The 27,425-nt window shown below is 31.9% G+C and overlaps 2 protein-coding genes across 2 annotated transcripts in view; both read right to left on the bottom strand.

Annotated features, from left to right (window-relative positions):
- Positions 1 to 6,744, bottom strand: part of dpr13 (defective proboscis extension response 13) — a 258,704-nt gene extending 251,960 nt beyond the window's left edge. Inside the window, exon 1 of the mRNA XM_072540668.1 lies at positions 6,565 to 6,744. Coding sequence (XP_072396769.1) covers positions 6,565 to 6,732 — 168 coding nt within the window. The 5' untranslated portion in view covers positions 6,733 to 6,744. The remainder of the gene's footprint in view (positions 1 to 6,564) is intronic.
- Positions 6,745 to 26,024: 19,280 nt separating this feature from the next.
- On the bottom strand, positions 26,025 to 27,149 carry LOC140449040 (uncharacterized). Its single transcript, XM_072542179.1, has one exon. The coding sequence runs from the start codon at positions 27,147 to 27,149 to the stop codon at positions 26,025 to 26,027; it is 1,125 nt and encodes a 374-aa protein (XP_072398280.1).
- Positions 27,150 to 27,425: the final 276 nt, after the last annotated feature.

Here is a 27,425-nt window from a genome sequence, read left to right as displayed (position 1 = left end):
TCCATTTCTCTCTGTTGTCCTATTCTCAATCGTTTAGGCCTCTCTTACTCATGGCGTCGTCTACTTTGTTCCTCCAGGATTTTCGGGGTCGTCCACTTTTCCTTCTTCCTATGGGGCTCCATTCGGTTATTCTCTTTATCCATCTGCTGTCACTAGTTCTTCTTACATGTCCATACCACTTTAGTCTTTTTTGTTCTATGTATGTTAGTATGTCTGTTTCTATTGACGTTCTTTGCTTTATTTCGTCATTACTTCTCCTATCCATTCTTGTTACTCTGCAGCATCTACCCAGGCATTCCATCTCTGTTGCTACTATCTTACTGCTGTTTTTCTTGTTTATGATCAAATTTTTAGCCCCATATGTCATAATACTTTGCGCTAATGTTTTATAAATCTGTGTTTTTGTCTTCATAATAAGGTGTCTATCCCACCATACTGAGTTAAGTTGTCGGATTGCTGTTCTTGTTTCGTGTAATTTCTTCCTTTGTTGTTGCCTTTTTCGTGATTATAAACCCTAAGTATTTGAATTTATCCTTTCCTTTGATTTTTACGTTGTCATCAATCTGTAGATCTTCTATGTCTTCTTTACTTGTAGATAGGTACTCTGTTTTCGCGAGGTTAATATGTAGGCCAGCCTTGGTATATTCTTCTTGTAGTTTCTTCATCATGTAGCTGAAGTCGTCTTGGTCTTGTGCAATCACTACTTGATCGTCTGTAAAGCTTAACGTATATAGGTATTCGTTCCGTACCGGTACTCCCATGCCTTCGCATTTTCTTTTCCATGTAGTCAAGGCTTTCTCTAAGTATATTTTGAATACGGTTGGAGATGTGGAACAACCCTGCAGGAGCCCTTTTGTTGTGGTGAAGTCTCCTATGATTCTTGTTCCCATTTTAATGGACACTTTGTTTTCTTTATACAGAGCTTTTGTAGCTTCTATGAGTTCCGTCTGTATTTCTAATTTGTACATTGCCTCCCATAGTTCTGACCTTGGTACAGAGTCATACGCCTTTCTCAGGTCCAGAAATGCCAAATGTATATCTCTATTTTTTGCTTTTTTCGTTTCCAACAGTTGTTCCAGTGTGTATATGTGTTCTATGCATGATCTTCCTTCCGTGAAGGCTGCCTGATCCTCCCCGATTTTACCATATTCCGTATCTTCCCATATAATCTTCCTATTGATGATATTACGCTTATTCCTCTGTAGTTTTCGCATCGTTTTCTATCTCTTTTCTTAAATATAGATGTCATATATGCCTCCGTCCATTCCTTTGGGAGCTGTTCTCCATTTATGGCTTTCTGAAATATCCATTGTATCATCCATTGTAATTTTTTTGATCCGTATTTTATAAGCTCAGGTGAGATGCCTCCAGGTCCCGGTGCTTTCTTATTTTTGATTGCTTTTATGACCGTTCTCATTTCCCTATCTGTTATTTCTATTTCTTGTTGTGGAGATCTGCTTAGTCTTCGCCTGTTTTCTTTTCCAATGGATTGTAGTCTTTGTTCTGTTAACAGTTCCTTGTAATAGTCCTTCCATTCTTTGTCCTGTATATTTCCCAATTTAATTTTTTCTTTTGAGTTTTGTTTCAATCCTCTTAGTACTTTCCATGCTTGCTTTTCAACTTTCATTTATAACTTGTTGTTATTGATGATTGTTGCTTTTAGATATTTAAATTCTATAATCACTTCGAAGTTATGATTGTTTAAAGTAATATTTTGTCGTATTCGCCATCGTTCTTGTTTTGAAACAAACATGTATTTTTTATCTTTTTTTTTTTTATTTTAGAACGATATTTAATGCAGCTTCTTCAAAGCTTGAGCAAATATTCTTAACTTCTAAAGATGATTGTGCTACCGCGCCTACGCCATGGATAAAAGCGAGAACGATCTTTACGCTACGAGCAGCTGTGTCTGTTAATATTTTTGAATACATTTTTTACACAGCATATTTTATTGCCAGGTTCAATAACAATGGGGACAGCGGATCTCCCTGTCTCAGTCCAGAATTTATTTAAAAAACGTTTCATATTTTCATATATACTCAACAAGAACAATAAGAAATGAGGAAAATACCTGAAGTGAACAATACCACTTCAAATTCACTGCGACAGATTACTTACTGCAAAAAATACTATCACATAAGCCCCTCCCCCAGATTCCCCTCGTCCGGTAGTAACTATGACTCCCCTATGATATATATATATATATATATATATATATATATATATATATATATATATGATATATATATATATATATATATATATATATATATATATATATATATATATATATATATATATATATATATATATATATATATATATATATATATATATATATATATAGGAAAAAGTAGTCCAAATTTTTTTGTTTAGTTTGGAAAAAATATATGTAAATACTTTTTTCTTTTTGGGTGTGGTAGTCAATAAAAACTGAGCTTTGCTAAGGCGTACTATTTATTCTGAATCCAAGCTTTCGGTGGTTTTTTGCCACCTTTATCAAGGTCTACAAAGAAAATTACTATGTTGTAACAGTTTGAATGGTGCCAAAAAAAGGCTATAAAAAACTATAAAAAACTTACCCGAATGTAAGATTCGTGGCAGAAACAACAACGTTAAATAACATGATATACTGAAGTTGCAATTAAACTTTAAAAATTACTGTTAAAAAAACATTTTAAAATTACTAAATACGTTAAAAGTTAAAAACAAAATGAAGGACGACATGTTAAAACAGTCGTCGCTGCAGGCTTGATTTCAGTCACATTTCACGAGCAGAAAGAGAATGTGGGTGGACAATTATTGTTTAAATAGTTAGGAGAAAATACAAAAAACAACTTTGAAATTAACGTCTCACAAAATACTGTTTTTGAATTTTGAGTACTACCAACTGTATTACCAACATAAAAATAAGCGGGAAGTTAAAAATGTTATTAATGACATAAGCAATCGAAAGAAAATAGTATTTAGTAAATAGGTTTAGAAAAAATAATAACTCAAACAAAACAAAACTAAATTAGTAACTGAAGTTTAATCACAAGTATTCAATTAATACTGAAATTAAAAAAAAAAGAAAAGAACAAAGAAAACTCTGAGATGCAAAATAGCTCAGTCAAAACTCAATATAAAATTGTAAATTTTGCTAAGATTCTGGATCTCAGATCTCTTATTAAGATTGTTATTATCACTCTTGCTGATATGTACCATCTCTAAGAAAGTTCTCTTAAATTTATTTTTCTCTCTGGCTAATATTTTTAAATTGTTGAAATCTATCTTATGGTCTAGATCGATAGTATGCTCTGCCAAAGCACAAGTAGGTTTGTTTAATCTACAATCACTCTTATGAGAAATAATACGGCTAGACAGATTCCTTCCAGTTTCACCAATGTACGTGGATGGACATTCAGTACATTGAATGCAATAAACAACATCTGTAGTCTCTAGAGTGGTGAGGGGTTGTTTTATTTTGCTATACAGCTGACGTATGGTTTTGATGTTCTTGTTAGCTATTTTGATATTCTTAAAGTCTTTAAAAAATAAATCTTAGTGAGTTCAACGGTTAGTTTTGGAATATATGGAAGGGCATAAAAATACACACTTGTTGAAGCTGAATTATTTTGTGCTGAGGGCACTGATTGTGACATAGTAAGTCTGTTGTTTCTATTAACAAAGGGAACATTAAAAATTCAGTACATTGCATTCAATGTACTGAATGTCCATCCACGTACATTGGTGAAACTGGAAGGAATCTGTCTAGCCGTATTATTTCTCATAAGAGTGATTGTAGATTAAACAAACCTACTTGTGCTTTGACAGAGCATACTATCGATCTAGACCATAAGATAGATTTCAACAATGTAAAAATATTAGCCAGAGAGAAAAATAAATTTAAGAGAACTTTCTTAGAGATGGTACATATCAGCAAGAGTGATAATAACAATCTTAATAAGAGATCTGAGATCCAGAATCTTAGCAGAATTTACAATTTTATATTGACTTTTGACTGAGCTATTTTGCATCTCAGAGTTTTCTTTGTTCTATTCTTTTTTTAAAAATTTCAGTATTAATTGAATACTTGTGATCAAACTTCAGTTACTAATTTAGTTTTGTTTTGTTTGAGTTATTATTTTTTCTAAACCTATTTACTAAATACTATTTTCTTTTGATTGCTTATGTCATAAATAACATTTTTAACTTCCCGCTTATTTTTAAGTTGGTAATACAGTTGGTAGTACTCAAAATTCATAAACAGTATTTTGTGAGACGTTAATTTCAAAGTTGTTTTTTGTATTTTCTCCTAACTATTTAAACAATAATTGTCCACCCACGTTCTCTTTCTGCTCGTGAAATGTGACTGAAATCAAGCCTGCAGCGACGACTGTTTTAACATGTCGTCCTTCATTTTGTTTTTAACTTTTAACGTATTTAGTAATTTTAAAGTGTTTTTTTAATAGTAATTTTTAAAGTTTAATTGCAACTTCAGTATATCATGTTATTTAACGTTGTTGTTTCTGTCACTAATCTTACATTCGGGTAAGTTTTTTAGTTTTTTATAGCCTTTTTTTGGCACCATTCAAACTGTTACAACATAGTAATTTTCTTTGTAGACCTTGATAAAGGTGGCAAAAAACCACCGAAAGCTTGGATTCAGAATAAATAGTACGCCTTAGCAAAGCTCTGTTTTTATTGACTACCACACCCAAAAAGAAAAAAGTATTTACATATATTATATATATATATATATATATATATATATATATATATATATATATATATATATATATATCAGCTTGATGAAGGCACGAAAGATTGGATACCTGGGCCACATTCTGAGAGGGGAAAAATACGCAATCCCTCAACTAATTATCCAAGGAAAGATTGAGGGCAAGAGAGGAGTAGGTCGCAAACAAATGTCGTGGCTGCGAAATATAAAGAACTGGACAGGCGTAACTAACACTGGCGAACTTTTGCATGCCGCAAAAGACAGACGTCTGACCTTAAGATAATTCGCCAACGCACTATAGGTGCACGGCACCATAAGAAGAAGAAGATATATATATATATATATATATATATATATATATATATATATATATATATATATATTTTGGTTATTAAAAAAATTTTTTTTTAAGTTAACGATACACAATTAAAAAAGCTGTTGGGATTAATGCAGAATATTAGGGCTGACATAAAAAATGAAAAAAAAAATATGAGATATGAGATAAAGAAAATAAAGAAAAGAAACAATAAAAAATTAATTCGATAAGAAGTCAAAGAATTTAGAATTTTACCCTCCAGCGGGCGCGCTTTCGGTCCTGTATGCCGTTTTTTTACTAATTCCAAAATTCCGCAAAATAATATTAGTTAGATCCGCTTGTCCGTCCCGCTATTCACAAATGACTACATTAGACTACTTACAACGCACATACCGCATCGGTATGTAATTTATTTAGTTGTCAGTAAGACTCTAAAATAATAGGTGCATCTTTTGAATTTAATCTATACGTTTTTCTGCTTGCGGCATAAACTACCGTTGGGTGCCCATTCTTGCGATTTTTAAAAGCGCGCCCGCCGGAGGACTAACTAAAAACCAAATATGAGCTATGAAAAAGTAGCTAAAGGAAGTGAACAAATGCGGACATAATTAAAAGAAATTTACAGAACCATTAACGGGTTTTCTTTTTTCCTTTACCAGCCAGTCTAAGGTTTAATTAGGATGCTAAAGAACTCATAAAAAATACCAAAATTCAAAAAAAATTAAAAAAACTAAAATGGTAAAGAAAATAGCATTTACATTTCTGTTAGCATTAGAAAACTTTGATAAAAAAATAATTCATAAAAAAATAGAAATTAGAAAAATTGCCAAACTTTAGAGTATATACAAACACATGATGTTAATAAAAAAGAAGGAATAAGCAAAAAAACCGAGGAAGAACAAAATCAACATGGCTTGATGGAGTCCAAAAGTCAATGTCAGAGAGAGATCTACGACCAGGCGACAGTGAACCGAAAGGCGCAAGCCGCTATAAACCAGATATTATATATATGTATATATATACATATATATATATATATATATATATATATATATATATATTTGTAAGGGTATATATATATATATATATATATATATATATATATATATATATATATATATATATATATATATATATATATACCAGCTAGAGATAGAGAGAACTGGAGACGTTTGGAGGAGGCCTTTATCCAACAATGGATGTGAAAATGGGGCTGGATGATGATAATATATATATATATATATATATATATATATATATATATATATATATATATATATATATATATATAGAGCCAAAAATGATCAAAATACTTGTATACCGTAAAAGTAAACACATATATCTCAACAAGCACATTTTATTCGTGGTTTAGATCAAATGTTCCTATTTTTCATTATTGTTTCTTCAATTAAATAATTATACTAATTAAATTTCCTGTATAATTACAGTAAATAAATATGTAATATATTTCTTCCAAACATTTCTAATTTAAATGATAATTAAAAAGTTAATATTGTATCCTTACCATTCCCTCTCCAATATTATTAATGATACATGGCATTAACGCTGTTGATCCTGTCTGGGATGTCACCATAGTGCTATTTTCGGTGATAAAGTGTACTGGGGGACTATCTAATGGTGGATATGAAGCACTTATCTCATTCAACTCATTTCCTTCTATTCCCAAATCCATATCAATCTCTGAAATAAATTTGTGATTGTTAGTACAGGTAATATTTATTAAAGTAAGACAAAAATAAGGAAAAACTAGAATTAAACATGGTTGCCAATCGTCAAAGGTACCGTAGAAAACTCAATTTCAATTTCTAACAAATTGTCGAATTCCTAATTTCTTAATTATTTTACTTTAAATATCAATAAAAGCTTTGTGTAAAGGACCGAAATTTGTGATAAATAAATAATTGTTAAAGTTTTTTTTCAATTGCGAGATACACTCAGTTCAAATCATTATTTTAAACAAAATTACCCGATCTCCTAGGGGGCTATTTGGCGGGACACTCATTCATTTGAAACACAATTTGTTCTGGAGCCAATTCTTGAAGCTTGGGAAAAATTTTATTATGTTGTTTTTTTGCTATTGGCTTTGGCTTGGAACCTTTAGCCACGTACATATGAATATTAGTATACATTCATACAGGATTGTACAAGGACACTCATCACATTCAGGGATTTATCAGAGCGGCTTTTTTTAACAAACAAGACATAAACCACGGTTATGTTGGTGAGCAACATATATGGTAAACATACAAAGGAAATTCAAACAATTGAAACAATTCATGCATACGATTTTACACTCATACCTTTAATTTAATTTTTACAAGAAATATCATAATTTTAAAAAATTTTATATTGTCTTCACTTAATAGATGATTTACGTTTAATGGTGTACTTAAACCCTCTTTTATCAATTCTTTTAGCAGCCACGTGCTTGTATTATGATGTAGTGGGCAGTTGAAAAATATGTGATTTAAATCAGTTACCTATACTAGTTTCATACTCACATCGGTCTGTTGGGAGAACTCCTATTTTGTGTAGATGTTTCGGAAAACATCCATGATCTACTTTTAATCTTAAGACAGTTGACACTGTGTTTCTGCTTAGTGTAACATCTTTGTAAAATTGTTTAACAGCTACGGTTGGTTGTAATTTTTATAAATTAGTGCATGTGCTTTCACCAAACTGAATCCATGGTCTGTCCCATTTTAATTTAATATGTTGTTTAATAGGCAAGTAGATCACATGTGTTGAATTTATCCACCACAATATGTGGGTGCTGCAATGGATTTTTAGCTATAGAATCAGCAATAGTATTGCCAAAAATATCCGAGTGTCCCTTAACCCACACAAATTTAACACCATATGGATCTGATAGTTTCAGTAACTTTTGACAAATTTCGAATACGAATATATATTGCTATTGATTGTAAATTTAAAGTTTTGTAAGGAGTGTAATACTGACAATGAATCACTGCATATGACAATTTTGTTCCACTGGTTTTCACAGCACAATTCAAGGGCTTTGTATATAGCACATGCTTCAGCAGAAAATATGCTGGTTTGATTATTTAAAATAAATGATTTTTGAATCTTCATTTTTGGTACAAAGTAAGCACTGGTTGTATATGTTAGTGATTTTGACCCGTCTGTATAGATCACAATATGGTCTGAATAGCCACTTCAGATTTCTTTGTGAGTAGTGTAACAAAATTCATTTTGGTATTTAGGAATAATAATATTTGTAGCTAGAACACTTGTTAGATGTGGTATATCCAACGATTCCCAGATAAGATTACAAGGGGAATTTATTAACTTGAGTTCGTTGGAAGTTATAGTTGCTCTTGCAAGTGGTGGTTCTTTTTTAATGAAGTATGTGTATGTAAAAGCTGTATTTAATTCATTAATTATTATTGTATTATAAGTGCCACGATAATGTTGATTTAGGAAATATTTCATCATGTTGTAAGTCCAAAAACTTTTAGAAGTATTTTTCCTATTTGAAGAATAATTATTCAATATCTTAACTATACATTTATTTTCTGATGATATCGGTTACGCCTTTTATTAATATCTTCAAGCTTTCTTGTTAAAAAATAAGGTTGAAAAAGAAATTTGGTTTACTAATGAATAAAAATGTACAATTTGTGTAAATCGGCACAAAAAACATTTTTTAACATTTGACTGTCTTCATTATTACGCTTTAAAATTTGATGACAAAATTATAGCCATCTTCCTGTATATTTATTATTTGAATTAACATATTATAACATATATTTGAATTTTTAATGATATTCCAGATTTAAACGAACATAACTTTTGTTTTATTTTTAAGTTATAATTTAATACTGGATTTTAAGTAGAAACAGATGTGCATTTAGTTGTGAATTGGTTTTGGTCAAATCCAGTTTACAACCTGAAAAACACTGACAAATTAAATAACAGATATCTGTGAAGATGACATCAACTCATTAGAAGTGTTAAACACAGTTTTGTTTTGTATGTTACAGATAAGAGTTAGTGTATATTAAAATCTCCAGTATTCACTAAGAATGCGTAATTGCATAGAAGGGGACGCTGATATAGATATTAGAGATATGACTGTCAATTATTACTTCTTCTCTTCTTAAAGTTCCATCTCCTATCGGAGGTTGGATATCATAACGGCTATGGTCACTTTGTTGGCTGCTGCTCTGAGAAGCTGTAGTGAACTACAGTTAAACCATTCTCTAAGGTTCTTCAGTCAGGAGACGTGTCTTCTTCCTATGCTTCTTCTTCCTTGGATCCTTCCTTGCATAATAATTTTCAGCAGCTTATATTTTTCTCTTCTGGTTATGTGACCCAAATATTCTAGTTTTCTTCTTTTTATGCTGTTCATAATTTCTAACTCCTTATTTAGACGTCGTAGTACCTCAGCATTGGTAATCCTTTGAACCCACTGAATTTTTAATATTCTTCTGTAACACAAACTGTAACTGTACTTCACACAAACTTAAATTTAATTTTGCTACTTTAAAGTAAGTCTTGTATACTAATATTGTCAGTTTAATGTAAATGGAACGCTGCAGTTACATCCTCACTCTATACACTTACATCCAATTTTTAAAGATAGACAGATAAAGATATTTTTTATCCTTATTTGAGTGAAAAAGATTCTTTTTATATGATTCATGTTAAATAATTTCTGTATAGATTTCTGTAAAGTGAACATTATGTGAGTTGACTTGCTTTTTTTTATTTTTATTTTCCATTGTTCCAGTCAGTTTTCAAGTTCATATAAGTAGTCTTGGAGTTGTTGTGTAACTATGTTGATTTGTTTATGACTTGTGAGTGCTACTGTGTCACCTGCAAATGTTCCAATTATTACGTTATTCGAAGTTGGTAGATCAGACGTATACATATAATAATTATAAAAGAGGTCCCAGGACGCTGCCCTGTGGAATTCCCGCCTTAATGGGATGCATTTTGGATATTTCTCTATATACTTTTGATCTGAACTGTCGGTTTTCCAAGTATGCTGTAAGTATTCGTAAGAATGGTGGTGTTATTTGTTTAATTTTATAAAGAAGTCCTTTACGCTTAACCTTAGTAAAAACCAGCATAGAGAGCATTGCAGAGACCTGGAAAAATTACTGCTCAAAATTATACAAGAGTACAAGAAACAAAAATATGAGTCCGACTGAAATTTTGACATTAGCCATCTACATAAATGTATTACAAAATAGTAGATTTCTCTTGAGATAGTGACGCCATCTAGCGGTGTGGCTAAGTATTTATCACACCGTCTACTAAAATGGAAAAGTATGTAATGAACAAGTTTTATAGCGTTTAAATAAGGGAAGAGAGGTTATGAATAGCATTAAAAGGAAAAAAATTAGATTCTTTTGGCGATTTGATGCGAAATTCTAAATATGAATTATATAATCATTTAAAGAAAAATAGAAGGGAAAAGTGGTCCTGGACGACGAAGAACATCGTGGATTAAGAACCTCCACCAGTGGTATAAAGTGGTATGGAGTATGTTTTTGGAGGACACGGAGCTTAAAAAAAGATGTGAAAACTGTTAGAAACATGTGCTATTTCGCTTAAGTAATAACTTTACTTTTAGTTTTACTGTATATGGGTTTAGTTAACCTCATTAATTTTTATGAAAATTGACAATATTCTAGGAGTCCAAGAAGACAGTTTTAAACTTCATGGTAATCTATATATTTCGCCGAGCATAATTATTATGAAATGGAAACCTAGCCAAGATGCTTACCGTAACCGAGAACGTTCTCCAATAAGATGGTCGGACAACATCAAGAACATTTATATATATATATATATATATATATATATATATATATATATATATATATATATACAGTGATGAGTGTCTTACCACCCGGCTTTTTAACATAAGAGATAGAAAACACAGTTACCTTGTGAAATAAAAAGAGATGAAACTCGTAGAGGTGAGAAATAATCGATAGAAATCTATAATTTACATTACATTACATTACCATTATCGATAGTCTTACACCTTTAGACGTTAGCTTCGAGCTAAATCACCTCGGTCATAATTATTATGAGTAACGTCGAATGTGTGACGTATTTCCATTTTTTAATTTCGGATAAAGTAAAAACTGATTGAACACAATAAAGCAAAATATGAATAAAATAATTTAATTAATAGTGATTATTTAATCTAAAGTTTTAAATTATTAACGAAGAATAATTTCTACTATGATTTGAACAGCAGCAGAACAATTACCCAAACTGTCACTAAATAGTTATAAAAATCTGATGGATCAGAGTTCAAGACACGATGTTCTCATCCAGGCGCTCAGGGTTCGAATCCAACAAGAAGGTTTTACTTTTTTTAAAATTAAAATTTGAAACATTTATTTTAGTCAAAGACAGTCAAAAGACAGAGAAGAATTATTTCACGTTCAGAGCGCTTGCGAAAGCCGTTCTGATGATGCCTATTGGGCTGAAATACGTATAAACGGATGCGCAAGCTCCCTATACGTGAAATAAAATCTTAACTGTCTTTTCCTTGTTATTTCGATATACTCTGTACGAGTACTAGAAACCAATTCGCTAAGAATTTTGCTTAGTTGAAGAGATATGTTGTGGAATGCAATTTTTAGATTCCCCATGTCTTTCTTAACACCTTTATCAACGTCTGTTTTTGCCTTGCAATTCTTAGAAGGCACAGATTAAAGCGGAATTCTTGAATTTGGTTTCGAAAATTAGTCTACGATTTTATTATCAGATGTCGCTACATTGCGTCTATACGAAGCCATGTTATAGTTGCTTCCTAAGACAGAGAAGAATTATTTCACGTTCAGAGCGCTTGCGAAAGCCGTTCTGATGATGCCTATTGGGCTGAAATACGTATAAACGGATGCGCAAGCTCCCTATACGTGAAATAAAATCTTAACTGTCTTTTCCTTGTTATTTCGATATACTCTGTACGAGTACTAGAAACCAATTCGCTAAGAATTTTGCTTAGTTGAAGAGATATGTTGTGGAATGCAATTTTTAGATTCCCCATGTCTCTCTTAACACCTTTATCAACGTCTGTTTTTGCCATGCAATTCTTAGAAGGCACAGATTAAAGCGGAATTCTTGAATTTGGTTTCGAAAATTAGTCTACGATTTTATTATCAGATGTCGCTACATTGCGTCTATACGAAGCCATGTTATAGTTGCTTCCTAAGACAGAGAAGAATTATTTCACGTTCAGAGCGCTTGCGAAAGCCGTTCTGATGATGCCTATTGGGCTGAAATACGTATAAACGGATGCGCAAGCTCCCTATACGTGAAATAAAATCTTAACTGTCTTTTCCTTATTTATTTCAGTCTTTATTAGAAGTGTTTATAGTAAAACATAAAAATTTTATTAAAAAAACAATGTCGTACTTCTTCAAATTCTTCAATTCTTCAAACATAAAAGAACGTTCTAAATAAATGTACTTACAAAAAATGTTTAAATTGGTAGAAATTCTATAAAAATATTCTAAATAAACGTATTTTATTCTAATAAAATGTATTTACAAAAAATGTTCGAATAAGCCTCCATTAGTAGCAGAACAATAACCCAATCTATTATAAAAGTTTCGTCTAACATTAGTTAATGTTTCTGGACTAATACCTTTCATTGAATCAAAGATCTTTTCTCTTAATTGTTGGAGAGAATTGTCTTTAATTTCATATAGTTTAAACTTGATATATTCCCACATAAAAAATCACAAGGTGCAAGATCAGGTGATCTTGCAGGCCAAAAAATATCTCCGTGACCACTAATCAATCTATTAGGAAAAGTCGCACTGAGATATTCACTGACGATGCAAGAATTATGTGCAGGACAACCATCGTGTTGAAACCATATGGAATCGAAAGGTATTGGTAAATTACGAAGGGCTGGGACAATTTGATTTTGCAGAAGTTCCAAGTATTTCCGCCCAGTCAACATACCGTCAATAAAAAATGGACCAATGACATGATTCCCTATTATGCTTCCCCAAACATTTACTTTTCGAGGACGCTGGGTACGAGCGACATAAATCTGACGAGGATTTCCTCGAGACCAATACCGAGCATTTATTGAATTGTAACGGCCATGCAATGAAAACGTACATGCATCGGTGAACAAAACGTTCTCTAAAGAATGATCATCTTGATGTGATATTTCCATTGCAGTTTGACAAAATTCTAAAAGTTTATATTAATCCCCAGGGAATTGTTCGTTGGATTTATGAAGTTTATAGGGACGGTATCCATGTATTTTCAAAATTTTACCTACTCTAAATCTTGAAATTCCATATTGTTCTCTGAGACGAGATGTTGATTGGGTAGGATTTTGCTCAATACTTGCACAAATCAAAGTGTCCCTTAGTTCCAAATCTGGATTTACCTCCCTTCGTCTACGAACTCCTCTTGGAGCGAACACGGATCCATAAGTAAAAACAATTACGTTTAATGGACTGAATTGTTGATCGTGCTGGAGCCGGCCTATTTGGAAACATATTTACAAATTGTTGTCTAATCATGTTGTCTGATAATCCATTCACATGCCAGACAACAATTTGCACTTTTTCCTTTACCGTTAAAACCATTTTTACGAATTGTTTTTTCAATAAAAAGTTTCTGTTTACCGTGCAAAAACACTTCTCGATATGTTATTATTTGATGGCTGAAGGATTGATGATCTGGTTAGCTGTAAAGCAGGCAGCTGTTCGCGCGCATCCATTCCAATGTTATCAATTGTTTTGAAAATCATTACCTGTACAGAGGAATTGATATTAATACTGAGAATTTAGTAATGGATTTGACATTAAACAGTCTTCACCGGATTATTTTGCATTCACAACTGAAGACTGTAAAACTGGAATTGAATTATTTTGTATTTCCATTTTATAACATTGGAATAAGAATAAATTGTAAATAATGAGTTTTCGAAAACTTGTTACCTAATATGTATCATATTTTTTATTATTTTTTGATTAAATAAAACAAAAATTTTATCCTTGGTGTGAATTGAACCCCAATCTTCTTGTCAATAGACCACGTCTCTAACTATTACGCCAATTCCACATACTTATTTTCGAACTGAATATACCTACCTTTAGTTTAGTCAAATATTTCAGTTGAGTTATTTTTATTATTAAATAAACTTAAAGATTTATAATTTAAAATCGCTACTAATTAATGTTTTTTACTATAATATATCTTAATTTATTCAATTATTTATTCTAGCATCAGAAATTATTAAAATAAAATATTTTCGAGGTCATCCCTATAAATTTACGCAAGGTCCATGTCCAGAAGTGGACTCAAAACGAGTAATGATGAATTAGTATGAATATTCATTTTGTCAATTGTTATAGAAAGATAATACATGCAAAATATATATAGGAATCACGTGTTCCAGAATAATCATTTAAACTTAAGTATGAGAATTTTTATCATCTATTAGGGAAAATAATTTGAGAGTTAGTACATTCACTAATTGTCGAAGAGAAAAAATATAAATATAAATTACCCAACTTTTTACTACATTCTGTACAGAAAAGACATCAAGAAGCAAATATAGCTGAGTGGATAAAAAATAAATAAACAGCGGAGGGACTGAAAGTACACAAAACCAGTTAATTTAAAAGTTAAAGAGTTTTCGTTGTCACACGAAAAGGGTCCAATTAACGAGCCAATTTTTACGATGCTGTTATTCGTTTTAGCTTTTAAAATTGATGACTCTTCTAATGTTTGATAAATATTACAAAACTTCAAGCACAAAACTTTTTTATCTCATACGTAAACAATATCTGTGTTATTACTTCGTTAAAAAGTCGATACTTTATTTATTTTCGTATTAGTTTATTAAAAATTATTGTTTTTTTTAAATGATCATAAAAACTCACGACAGTTATTTCGACAATAAAACATTTTTCTTAAGTAATATATTTTACCTTAATTTAAGAAGAAACAAATGAATCGACTGGAAAGGATAATATTTTAACCTTCCAGTCGCTGCGCTGGGTCTCACAAACCCAGACGCTCGAAAAGTGTTGGGGATACTTCAAACAAAATTTTTGCAAATGTGTGGGTTTAACACTTCCTAAAAAAGTTGATAATAAAAAGTTTTTCGTTCACTTTAGTTAACGAGGAACTCGTTAGATAACAACATATCTAGACCCGTCTTACACTTAAGTCTTAAATTGAAAATAAGAAAAAATTTACAGGGGAAGGTTCAAAGTTTCGGGTGAAAAAGTTTAAAGGCACATAATATTCTCTTTTAAAATGTATTTGTATATTATTTATGAGCCTTTCAACTGTGCTATCCATATTAATGCATCATTATTAAACAATAAAATAACTGACTTAAGTTATTATGTTCAACTGGAAAATTTGGCTTAAGTGGTTAAGGCAGATACTATTTAGGGAACCTAAATACTTACAATTCAACAGTTCAACAAAGATACTATAAGTAACAATTTTTATTAAGTCTTCAATATACAAAATCAATATTTATTAAATAAACATTATTATAAGTCACTCTCGTCTCTGTCTAAGTCCGGATCTACGTCTCTAACATCGGCAGCAGTCTTTGGATTTTCGTAAAAGTGATGAAAGTATTCCAGTATTAAAGGTAGCAAAGAAATTAAATCTCGCCTTTTCTCTTTACTTATTGCCAACTGTTGGTCCGTAATCGGCTGCAATATAAAATTTCTTGTTTGTCTTGTTGATCTTTTGAAAGAAATAGTTTTGAACGACTCATTTTGCTGAAGGGATGTTTTATAATTAATACTACCGAAATCGCGCCGGTCAGAAAACCATTTAACGTAAAACCACTTAAAATTATTACCACTGCAATCTTTTTTTCGCATAGTAAAAGGACCTTTAAGCAAAGCAGCAAAATCAAAGAAATCAGCATATTGCATTTCAACAACCTTATATTTATTACTGCTTGTACGAATCAGTTGCATCCAGTCATGTGGATGATACATTTGTATAGCCGTTTTTTTCTTCTTTTTTTCTATTATAGCATGGTCCAAATCTACTTCCATATGTGAGTAACCAGATACCATAAACTTGTGATGATCGACTTCGAGCGTTCAACGAACCAACACCTAATCGTCTGATATACCAATATGCCTTAAAAGAAAAACGTTTAATCAGTGTGTTTTGCCAGTGTTAACTTACGGTGAGAAAACGTTAACCATGACAAGGAGAACAGTTCAAAAGATCCGTGTGTGTCAAAGGGCGATGGAGCGTGCTATGTTAGGCGTTTCACTACGAGACAAGATCCCAAATCGCCAGCTACGACAAAGAACAGGAGTGGCTGATGCAGTAGAGAGAGTAGCAATACTGAAATGGAACTGGGCAGGTCATGTGGCTCGAATGACAGATAATAGATGGACAAAACGGATACTGGAATGGAGACCAAGAGATGATGCCTACCGAAGCAGAGGTCGTCCACCAACACGTTGGACTGACGATCTAAAACGATGTCATAGGAATTGGATGCAAGAGGCACAAGATCTAAATAGATGGAAAATTATGAGGGAGATCTATGTCCAGCAGTGGATAAGCGAAGATTGAATGATGATGATTGTGAATCAGGTGAACCTTCCCTTCAACTAAGAAGAAACTACCTCAGCCTTGTGTATGCTGCTAAATTGTCAGCCAATCCACATATACCGACATTTAAAAACACGTTTGCTGACAGATTCACATCGACATTTAACACCTCACAAAGATTAAGCCCTTCGTTTTATATTCAGATCCAAAAATTAGAAAATAGTTTAAACATACATTTTCCTGAGACATACAATGTAACTAACCTTAATCATCAACCAACTGACTCTGTAAGTGCTCTCAGCTCTATGAAACAGTTATACCCAAACCATCCCATTCTATTGCTTATAAAGTCAGAACTAATGAGATGTCCAGAAAACGACCGATTTGTTAAATTCCTTTGGGTTCCGTCACACTGTGGTATAACTGGAAACGAAAAAGCTGATCAGTTGGCCAGAGAAGTAGGAGAAAATCCACAATCAACATTATTCACTAAATGACATCATCAGGTATCGCTAGCATGTACTTATACAGACATGATTCTACTTGATTAGCACCTCTTCCTGATATAGCCTCATGCCACATAAAATGTGTAGACAAACCAGTTGCGTTATCGTTAATTGTTAAATTAAACGTCCATAGTTTTTTCTTATAAAAAGCAACTGATATCTCTAACGCAGAAGTCGAAAGACATTGCTGCAAATCGAACGTGAGACAACGAGTTTGATTATTGTTAGCAGCTAATATTGTATCGGCTTTCTTTTCACGATATGCTAAATCAGCGTCATGTTGGTAATACTCACGTTCTAAAATTATTGTGTTTTTCGCGGTTTTGTCGTTAGCTATGTCGAGCTTTATCTTAAACACATCACATGAATTGCAAGTATCCACGTTTGGCTTTTTAAATTTTAAATTTAGTTTGTGAAATTCTCTTCTGTATATTTTATCACTGACAGGTTGAACGTGGGACTCGGAATATAATGAATGCATTTTAGAAATAGTTAAATAGGGTGGTAAGTATTTACATGTGCTCCTTCGTCTGGTATAATGACTTCCATAAAGTGGAAAAGAATTAATATGGTTTATTACTTCTAGTAATTTATCTGCAGAATGTTTGCTTGAAGGTAGTTTCTTACCACGTTGATCTGGTTCCACGAAGCCGCTGAAGCTGCTTCTCCTCTTTAGTCCAATAAGTTTAACGAAATTATTTGTGACATCCAAGGTTCTGAGAAAACATCCTTGACATAGTGTTATTCGGTTAAAGTTAATTTCGAAATAATATTTGTATGTATACATCTTATATCTTTGTTTGTCTAGATCGTCTACACGTCGTCTTTCAGTTTGTTTCTCGTGTATACTCATCATTGAAGAAACGAACATTGCCCCAAATCATATAACCCTAAGTTCCAAAAGTCTACAAATATTTGTTGTCTTTGTTGTTCACTTACATTTGTTACAACAGTTGTTTAGGGGCTTCATGATACGTTTTTCTATAGTTTTACCAGCTGCAGTCACATATTACTGACCAAAATTTCTTTTAGTTTTTCTTTTTCGTTTTCTCTTTCTGTTTTCTGTAACTGTAATAAGCTGGTTGTGTAATATCATCGGAAGAAGAAAGAATCTCAGGAGGATTATGCACGTCATTAACTTCCAATTGTGTATGCCCTATGACACGATTAGAACTTTCAGGTACAAATGTAGGGTCAGTAACAGAATCGTCACTTTAGTAATCACTTATTTCAAGTTTTTTTTTTCTGGAATATACGATTTCTGGATACCCGATGTACTTGGCTCAGGTTCGGCTACTAAGTCTTTCCGATTAACTATAAGAAACGAAAACTTAATTAAGTAGGTATCAAAAACAAATTAAAATATGTGTCATTTACGCTTGCACCAGGGATTTTCTAATAGTAAGATACATTTTTTTTTTAAATCTGATAGTAAATTTAAAGGATTTATAATATTTTTCTTTATAAAATCATCTACTGAATTTTTAAAACATTTCACAACAATTCATTTAAATGGAAGTCATACATTCAAATGATAGAAATTGGTAGAAGCGACTGATAGTTTCTGCCCTTCAGGGACGATTTTTAAAAAATAATTATTTAAATTTACAAATGCGAGAGAACTTTATTGCGTTCTTAAAAGTTACAATATTAAAATCAGACTTCACTGTACAAAGTTTCAAATCAGACTAAATAATAATTAATTAAAAATGAAATACATTACACATTGGAAAATAAAACAATAATTCGCAAGTTGCACTTTTATATTCAGGTCGATCATAGTTCAGGTGCTGACGCATCGGATTTAGGGTATTGGCTTATGGGGTCAACGACTATAACTCCTCCACCCTTAGTTTCTGGAATTTTTCATGGAATTGAAAAATGACCTAGGTTGGGCTTGTGGTAGGTTTCCTTCAGGATCATCTTGGATGTGAACATTCTCCATGGGACTATCATCGTTTCTTTGCGAATTCGTTCTTCTTATACATTTAATACCAAAATATGCAAAAATTATTATAATCAAAAATATTATTGATAGGTTCCAAAAGTTAAAAGGACTAGTAGCTTTTGAGTTTTTAAGTATCAATGTTTTAATTTCTTCTTGTTTCTTCTTAACTAAATGAATCTGGTCCAGTTGGACATCTTCGATATGAACTTTGGGAATCTCTTCTTGATGAGGATGAGGAATAACTATATTCGGAAGTAATAGTGGCTGACTTTCAGAAATGAGGCGATTATTACTAAATGTTTGGTCTTCTGTGCTAAACTGGCATTGAAAGGGAACTGTGATGAGATAATTTCCAGAAATTAATTGAAGGTCTGTGTTGGTACAGTTCATTTGGATTTTGGTTTTGGTTACCAAAATAGCGATGTAGTGGGACTCATCTACTTGCTGGATTATATTTTTTGAAATGTGAACTTCTATTCTTTGGCATCTCGTAGGATTAGATTTCAGTTTAAGGAGTTGGAATAGACAGTCTTCTTCATTTTTATTTTTCAGATGATTCTCGGGACAAAAGAATTTTGACTTCAGATTGGAGCATGGTACAGATGTGTATTGGTAAAAATTTTCATTCATTATCAGATAGGTGTTAGGGGGTACTATGGTAGTTCGATTTACAGTAGGAATCGAGTATAAATGATAGTAGGAGTATTCGTCAGGATAAGCTATTGGAACATGGACAATGAAAACAATTGTCAAGTTAGAGTAGTACGCTTCTGTTTCTAAGATATTATAATATTTATTTATGTCTGATGTAATATTCGGATAAATTAGTTCGTTTCTTGAATGATATTTCATAATTTGAGTTAATATTGACTTCAGTTCATTAATCTTTACTATACTACTATTTAAAATACCTAGTCTCGCAAATGTTATAGAGTTTTCTATTTCTGTTAGTAACTGTAATATAATATTTATACTTATACTTAATTGATCTAAAATATTTCTAGTTATAAGGAAATCTTCAAAATTAAAAATAAATTTATTAAGGTTTGAACGAATAGATTCTAAACCAGAGAAAATTACTTTTTGGTTACTCTTTATGAGAGAAATAGTATTATTAAAATTCTCTACAATATCTGTCGATAATAAAATTTGTTTATTAAGTCTTTAGTCTCGGCTTGTTGAAGGCCCAGGACCATCATCGTTGTCATTAGGAACCTGCAAGAGTTTTTTCCGGTTAGTTTTTGGTCGTCTTAAGTTTTGTTTATGTAAAAGTCTTTTTTGAGTAGCAACTTTAATTTTTGCATCTTTAACAACTTTATCTTTCATAAATTTAGGGTTAAGTTTATTTCGTACAAGTGTAGTGTTTTTCCTGTAAACATCACTGTCTTCTTCGTATGTGAGTGGTTCGTGTCGATCCTTATTGTGATATTCAATACTTTTTTCTTTTTGTTCGATCAATTTTTTATTAAGTTCTTTATAGATCTCTTTGGTCGTATCTCTATGTTTTTGCATATAATTATTAATCAGCTTTTGGTCTATGTTCATATCAAATATTTCTTTAGTGTTAATGTGTCCATTTATAATATCTATAGGCTTTTGTTGAGTTACGGAATGTATTGAGTTATTATATCCTAAAATAGCATAAGGCATTTGATTTAAGATATCAATTTTTCCATCTGATTTACTTCTAATTATTCGTAGGTGTTCTATTAGAGTAGAATGAAATCTCTCTATAGATCCTTTGGATTGGGTACTATTTGTAGTAACATAATGAGTTTTTACTTTATGTATGTCGAAGAATTCTTGTACAACAGAGTTTTTTAATTCTGTGCCTCGGTCCATAATTACGAGATCAGGAATTCCATGATGTGTCATGAAGGTTAGAAAAGCTCTTACAATTTCAGTACTTGTCAAAGCTGAAAGTGGGTATGCTTGACCGTATTTAGAAAATGTGTCTATTATAGTAAGAAATTTTTGGCCTTGACTTTGAAAAGTGTCTGCAAATATTATTTCAAACGGTTTTGTAGCTGTGGGTGTAATCATTAATTTTTGATTTGGCGGATTACGATCATATTTATTTACTTGGCAAATATTACAATTATTTATAAAATCTGTTACATCTTGTTTTATTCCTGGCCAATAGTAGGTACGTTTAATTCTAGTTTCTGTTTCTAGAATGCCTCGGTGATTGGTTTTTCCTTCATGAAATAACCTTATTTTTTCATGCTGTTCATCTTTGTCTACTAAATCTTTTAAGATGCTGTTACATTTTATTAACTTGTAGGCAGAATTTTTAAATGTGTTTTTTAACGTTTCTAATATTTCTGGTATAAAGGTGTCTTCTTTGAAGTACACAGCATATTTGTATTTTGGGTCAATGTAATTTTTAAATATATTAATAGTTTCTTGTACAATATTATTTTTTGAAATTTGGATATAAAGTCTTTTTCTGTTGGGAAATATTTTTTCAATTTTTGGTTTGGCAGCTGAGTGTAAAACAATATCAATTACAATTTGGTGATCAAAAACATTGAGATTTTTATCAGAAATGAGCATTCCTAGTATTGGATCTTCTATACTAGTATGTACAGTTTCTCCATCATCATTGTTATCTTCAATGTCGTTATCTTGATCATTTCCTTGTTCTAAATTTTCTTCGTTAATGTCGTCGTCGATATTTACAGCCATCGAAACGCTATCATCATCGTTCCTTGTCGGAGTCTTATTTTGTTCTTCCATGTATTTTAAAAATTCATTACAATGAATCTCTATTCTAGATAGGGAGTCTGCATTTGCATTGCAACTTCCTTTCTTGTATTCGATTATGTAATCAAATTCTTCTAATTTTAAACGCCATCTCACTAATCGTGAATTTGGTTCTTTTAGAGACATAAGCCACTGTAAAGGTTTATGGTCTGTCATAATTTTAAATTGTCTTCCAAATAGATAAGGTCTAAAATACTTAGTTGCCCATACTATTGCAAGAAGTTCTTTTTCTATAACACTGTAGTTTTGTTCGGACTCGTTTAATGTTCTCGAGGCATAAGCTACTGGTTTGTCTTGACCATTTACAATTTGAGACAATACGGCTCCTACTGCTACATTACTTGCATCAGTAGTTAATATAAAATCTTTATTAAAATCTGGATACTGAAGTATAGGTTCATTAATTAATAGATTTTTGCAATCTTCGAAACATTTTACAAATTCTGGAGTGTGTTCTATCTTAGCATCCTTTTTTAAACATTTCGTTAATGGTTTAGTTAATCTGGCAAAATCTTTTATAAATCTCCTGTAATATCCTAACAATCCTAAAAATCCTTTTATTTCGCGTGCTGTTTTAGGAATTGGATATTTCACAATTGCATTAATTTTATCTGGGTTTGGTTTTACACCTTCTGTAGTTACAACGTGACCAAGATAGGCTACTTCTTTTCTTAGAAATTCACACTTATCTAGTTGTATTTTAAAATTATTGGTTTGTAAACGTTTAAAAACTTTTTCTAAATTTACAATATGCTCTTGTAGTGAAGTAGAAAAAATAATTATATCGTCTAAGTAAACAAGACAGATGTCATCTTGAAGACCTCGCAGAATATCGTCCATAACTCTCTGAAAAGTTGCAGGAGCATTCTTGAGTCCAAATGGCATACGAACATATTCATAATGTCCATTCTCAACATTGAAAGCTGTCTTGGGAATATCGTCTGGGTGCATCTCAATCTGATGAAAACCACTAGCTAGATCAAGTGTACTAAAATAGTTGCATCTGCCTAATTTATCAAGTGTATCGATAATATTTGGTAATGGGTATTTGTCTGGAATTGTTTTCTCGTTCAGTTTCCTATAATCTACGACAATTCTCCATTTCTTTTTTCCTGATGCATCTGCTTTTTTGGGTACTACCCAGATAGGCGAGGACCAAGGTGAGTTGCTTGGTCTAATAATTCCTTGTTCTAACATTTTGTTTATTTGACTATTTACTTCTGGTTTATGAACAAAGGGGTATCTATACGATTTACTATAAATAGGTAGTTCATCCTTAGTTTTTATAAAATGCTTAACTCTATTTGTAAATGTAAGAGGTTTATCCTCGCTATGAAAAAGATTAGAATATTTATTACAAATTTTTAGAATATTTTGTTTTTCTTCAGAGTTCATATGAGATGTACGGATTAAATTTTCAATATTAAATTTTTCGATTTCGTCAGCAGGCACTATGTCTGCATGGAATAATTCATGACAATTTTCGTCAAAAGGAACAGTATCAATTGGAGCATCTAAGGTGACAAAAATTTCATCTTGGGTTCGGTTATAGATTTCGACTAGAGCAAAACCGTCTATTGCGTTCGAGAGACACGCAGGGATTTCACATTTTTGAATAGTTTGGTCAGGGATAAATATACATCCTGATTTTTGAGAAACTGGAATTTTGGCTACACTACAAGATAAGGGGTCCAATTTTTGTTTAAAGATTATTTTTAGGTCAGATTTATAATACGTTATAGGTATACTAGAATATAGAGTAGTTAAATGAGAATTTACGAAATCTAACTTGGCATTAAGATATTTTATATTATCTAGTCCTAAAAGACCATCGAAACTTCTATGAAAATCAAAAAGATGAAACTTAATCTTACCTTCTTGATTAAATTCTGAAAAAATGGGGATTTCTGCACAAAAGTCCTTCTTTGTACTTTGAAATACTGCGGAAACAACAAAGGGTTCATAAAAGATATAATTTTTGTAGAAAAGGTTAGCTTTTTCGGGGTTTAAAAAGGATTTAGAGGAACCTGTATCTACCAATAACTTTAACGGAGGATCGTGAATCTGAATATATGGCAGTTCTCTTTTATTTGTGGAAAAATTTAATTCTATTAAGTCGGTTGGTTTTGAAAGATGACGTCTTGAAAATTTTGATGATGCTCTTCGTTAACAATATCATAAGTTTGTTGATGAGAAGTCTGAGAAGTATTTTGGTGATCACTATTATTAATCGATTCGTATTCGGTATTATATAGTTCTTCGAATGTAAAATTTTGATTTGGATTTCTAGGGTTGTGGAAATTATTCCTGAATTGGGGAGTACTATTTCTAGTAGTTGTACTCATAGGAGTAGATGTGTTTGGAGCAAAATTGGGATTTGATCGCCAAGCGTTCTGAGCTGGCTTGTTAGAGTTTTGAAAGCTATTTCTGAACTGGGGAATACTATTCCTAGTAGATGTACTCATGTTAGTGGGTCTATTGGGAACAAAATTTGGATTTGGTCGCCAAACATTTTGAGTTGGCCTATTAGAATTTTGGACATTATACTGATAGTTTTGGGGAGTGTTTCTTTGATACTGATGTGATTGTGAAGGTTGAAAATGTCTATTATTGCGAGAATTTATTTGGGAATTTAAATGAAAATTATAGTTTGGGTTTCTAGAATATTTGTTACTATTATTATTATTATTAGTATTAAAATTTTGACTTTTTTGATAGTATTTAATATTATCTTCTTCTTTAATGAATTGTATAGCTTGCTCGATAGATTGTGGTCTCATTGCCCGAATTATGGGTGTGGGAGAACAGTGATACCAAGCCAACCCCGGTGATTAGTAAAATTCTAAACCCAGAAAAAGACTTCACTGTCCCACAGTTCCTTGCGATTTTTACTTCTTCGCTTGAAGACCCTTCGATTTAGTGGACCACCCAGAGTTTCAGTAATTACGACCAACTGATAATGTTAACAAATCACTAGGTACCCTGAGAAACCCTGTATTATTGAATATAAATTTTTATATTCTAATAGGACAACCTGTAAATCCAACAACAAACTATGTCTAGAAATAAAATCCAATAAATTATGAAAGTCGGTTTAATATAAAATAATATAACAAATTCTTGTGTAGCTTAGGTAAAATGACATAACGTATTTCAATCATTAAATACCTACATAAAGAAATAAACATTTATATACCCTAAGGATTGGTACCAACCTATTTATACGATAGGACTGGACAATTCTATCCTATCCTTAAACCCTAAAAGTTTTAGTTAGGTTAATTATAGTTAAATTTTAATGTTAATACTAATTTATTTACTGAATACTATTTTTAAATGCAATAGTAGAACTTAGCAAAATCTAATCTGTATAAACGATTTATTGCAAAAATGATTGAATAAAACTACTAAAAACTGCGGATTAATGAGAAATTTGTTCAGTCATATTGTATATTTTTTATTTTCTTAAAGGCCTTAGCGCGTTACCGAAACCTAGGTTTTTTAAGGAAAAAGAAAGCACAATAGTCTACTTATTGATGTTCTTCGGACTCTTATTAGGGGTCGAATTATTCGTTGGCCTAGATTTCAGCTATGCCCTATGCTGCATTTTATATTGGGTAAAATTTACCTTGCTTTTCCAAAAGTTGTTGTAAAACCATCTACCATTTCACCTTCAGCACTTTAACTTTTTACACTGAACGTGCATACTAAGTTCGTTACACTAGCACTAATATTAACGATTATTAGAAGTAATTTTTAACTGCCGGAATTGCGGCATAATCCATTTCATCAATATAACAACATTTTACTTCCCCAGTCTTCTCTCGAATGTCCTTTTTGTTTTTCATTTCTTGCTATTAAGTAACCTTAGACGAACCCATCCATATTTTTGTATAGGCTGCAAAACTAGTTCTGATATTTGGGCGAGACATGTCCATCTCGCTTTAATTCGTATCATACGCAATAGATAACTATTCTTACACTTTAGAAAAAAGACCCCTTGATATGACCACAGAAATAATTCCTTTATTAACATTTGAACAGCGGCGTGCTTTATTTTCTTTTTATTAATATTATATTTTATTTAAAAATGTTATCGTTACAGAACCGTAACATTTTTCCCCCGGCTTGGGAAATTCCCAAGACCCAATTTCGGGAGAAATTTTTGTTCCCCTCGGAACCTCAGGCCGTAACCTTTTCCAAGTTAATGTTACATTTTCCCTTTAAGTCTACTATTTTAGTCATATTTACCAGACTTTCCTTCTCGAAAGCCAGCATCTCCTTTTCTAAAGGTAAAATACATAATTTAGTAATGGGTCTGGTATATATACCAGTAGATGTCCTTACTTCCACATTTCGCACCTTACCGTCCGAACCCGGATGTAGTTTTATTACTCTTGCCAATTTCCATTTCATTGGTGGCAAATTATCGTCTTTTAGTAAGACTAGGTCATTTAATTTCAAATTGTCCCGCTCTAAATACCACTTATTACGGGCCTGGAGTTCAGATAAATAGTCTAAACTCCAGCGTTTCCAAAAGGTTTGTTGAATTCGATTTAACTTTTCGTATACAGACAGTCTGTTTTCATTAACATTTAAAATATCCCTTTCAGGTAAATTCACTAGACATTCTCCTATTAGAAAATGTCCCGGGGTGAGACTACTTAAGTCATTTGCATCGTTGGAGATGGGTGTCAGAGGGCGAGAGTTCATTACGGCCTCTATTTGGGTTAGCACCGTATAGAATTGTTCGAAAGTTAATTTAGTATCACCTAACATCCTATAAATGTGATATTTGGCCCTTTTTACGCCAGCTTCATGTAAGCCACCCTGATGGGGTGCTTGAGGTGTTAAAAATTTAAATTCTATGAAATTATTTAAACAATAATTCTTTATTTCCGCCTTTACCTCCGACTTCTGGAAAAAAGTTTTTAATTCTTTATATTTGTTTCGACATCCCCAAAAACACGTACCGTTATCTGACAAAATAGATTTCGGCAACCCCCTTCTACTTACAAAATGTTTTAGTGCCATTATATATGCCTCTGTAGACAAATCGGAAACTAATTCCAAATGAACGGCTTTTGTAACCGTGCATACAAAAACTGCCATGTAACATTTAACTAATGAGGCCTTTCGCAATGTAGAAGTTTTAATCTGAAAATAACCCCCATAGTCTACCATTACATTTGTAAAGGCTCGGTTGGGCGTTACCCTATTGGCAGGTAATTCTGCCATCAACTGCTCGGCATTTCTCTGCTTATACCTAAAGCATACGTGACAAGATCTAACAATCTTTTTTATCATTTTTAAACCGTTCATAGGCCAGTACCTAGTACGGAAATTTCCTAACACTGTTTGAGCACCCGCGTGGTGCAAACGAATGTGTTCTCTTTTTAATAATAGATAAACAATTTTATAATTACTGGGTAACAAAATAGGGTGTTTTTGATCGTAATTTAAATAAGTATTACCTAAACGGCCTCCCACTCTTATGAGTTTTAAGTGTGGGTCCACAAAAGGACACAATTTCTGTATAGATTTATTTTTTACAAAATTATTTTTTGTTAACTCCTGAAATTC

Source organism: Diabrotica undecimpunctata, chromosome 8, assembly GCF_040954645.1.
Source record: "Diabrotica undecimpunctata isolate CICGRU chromosome 8, icDiaUnde3, whole genome shotgun sequence".
NCBI lineage: Eukaryota > Metazoa > Arthropoda > Insecta > Coleoptera > Chrysomelidae > Diabrotica > Diabrotica undecimpunctata.
The sequence above is the reverse complement of the archived record's forward strand: the minus strand, read 5'-3'. Positions and strand labels throughout refer to the sequence as shown.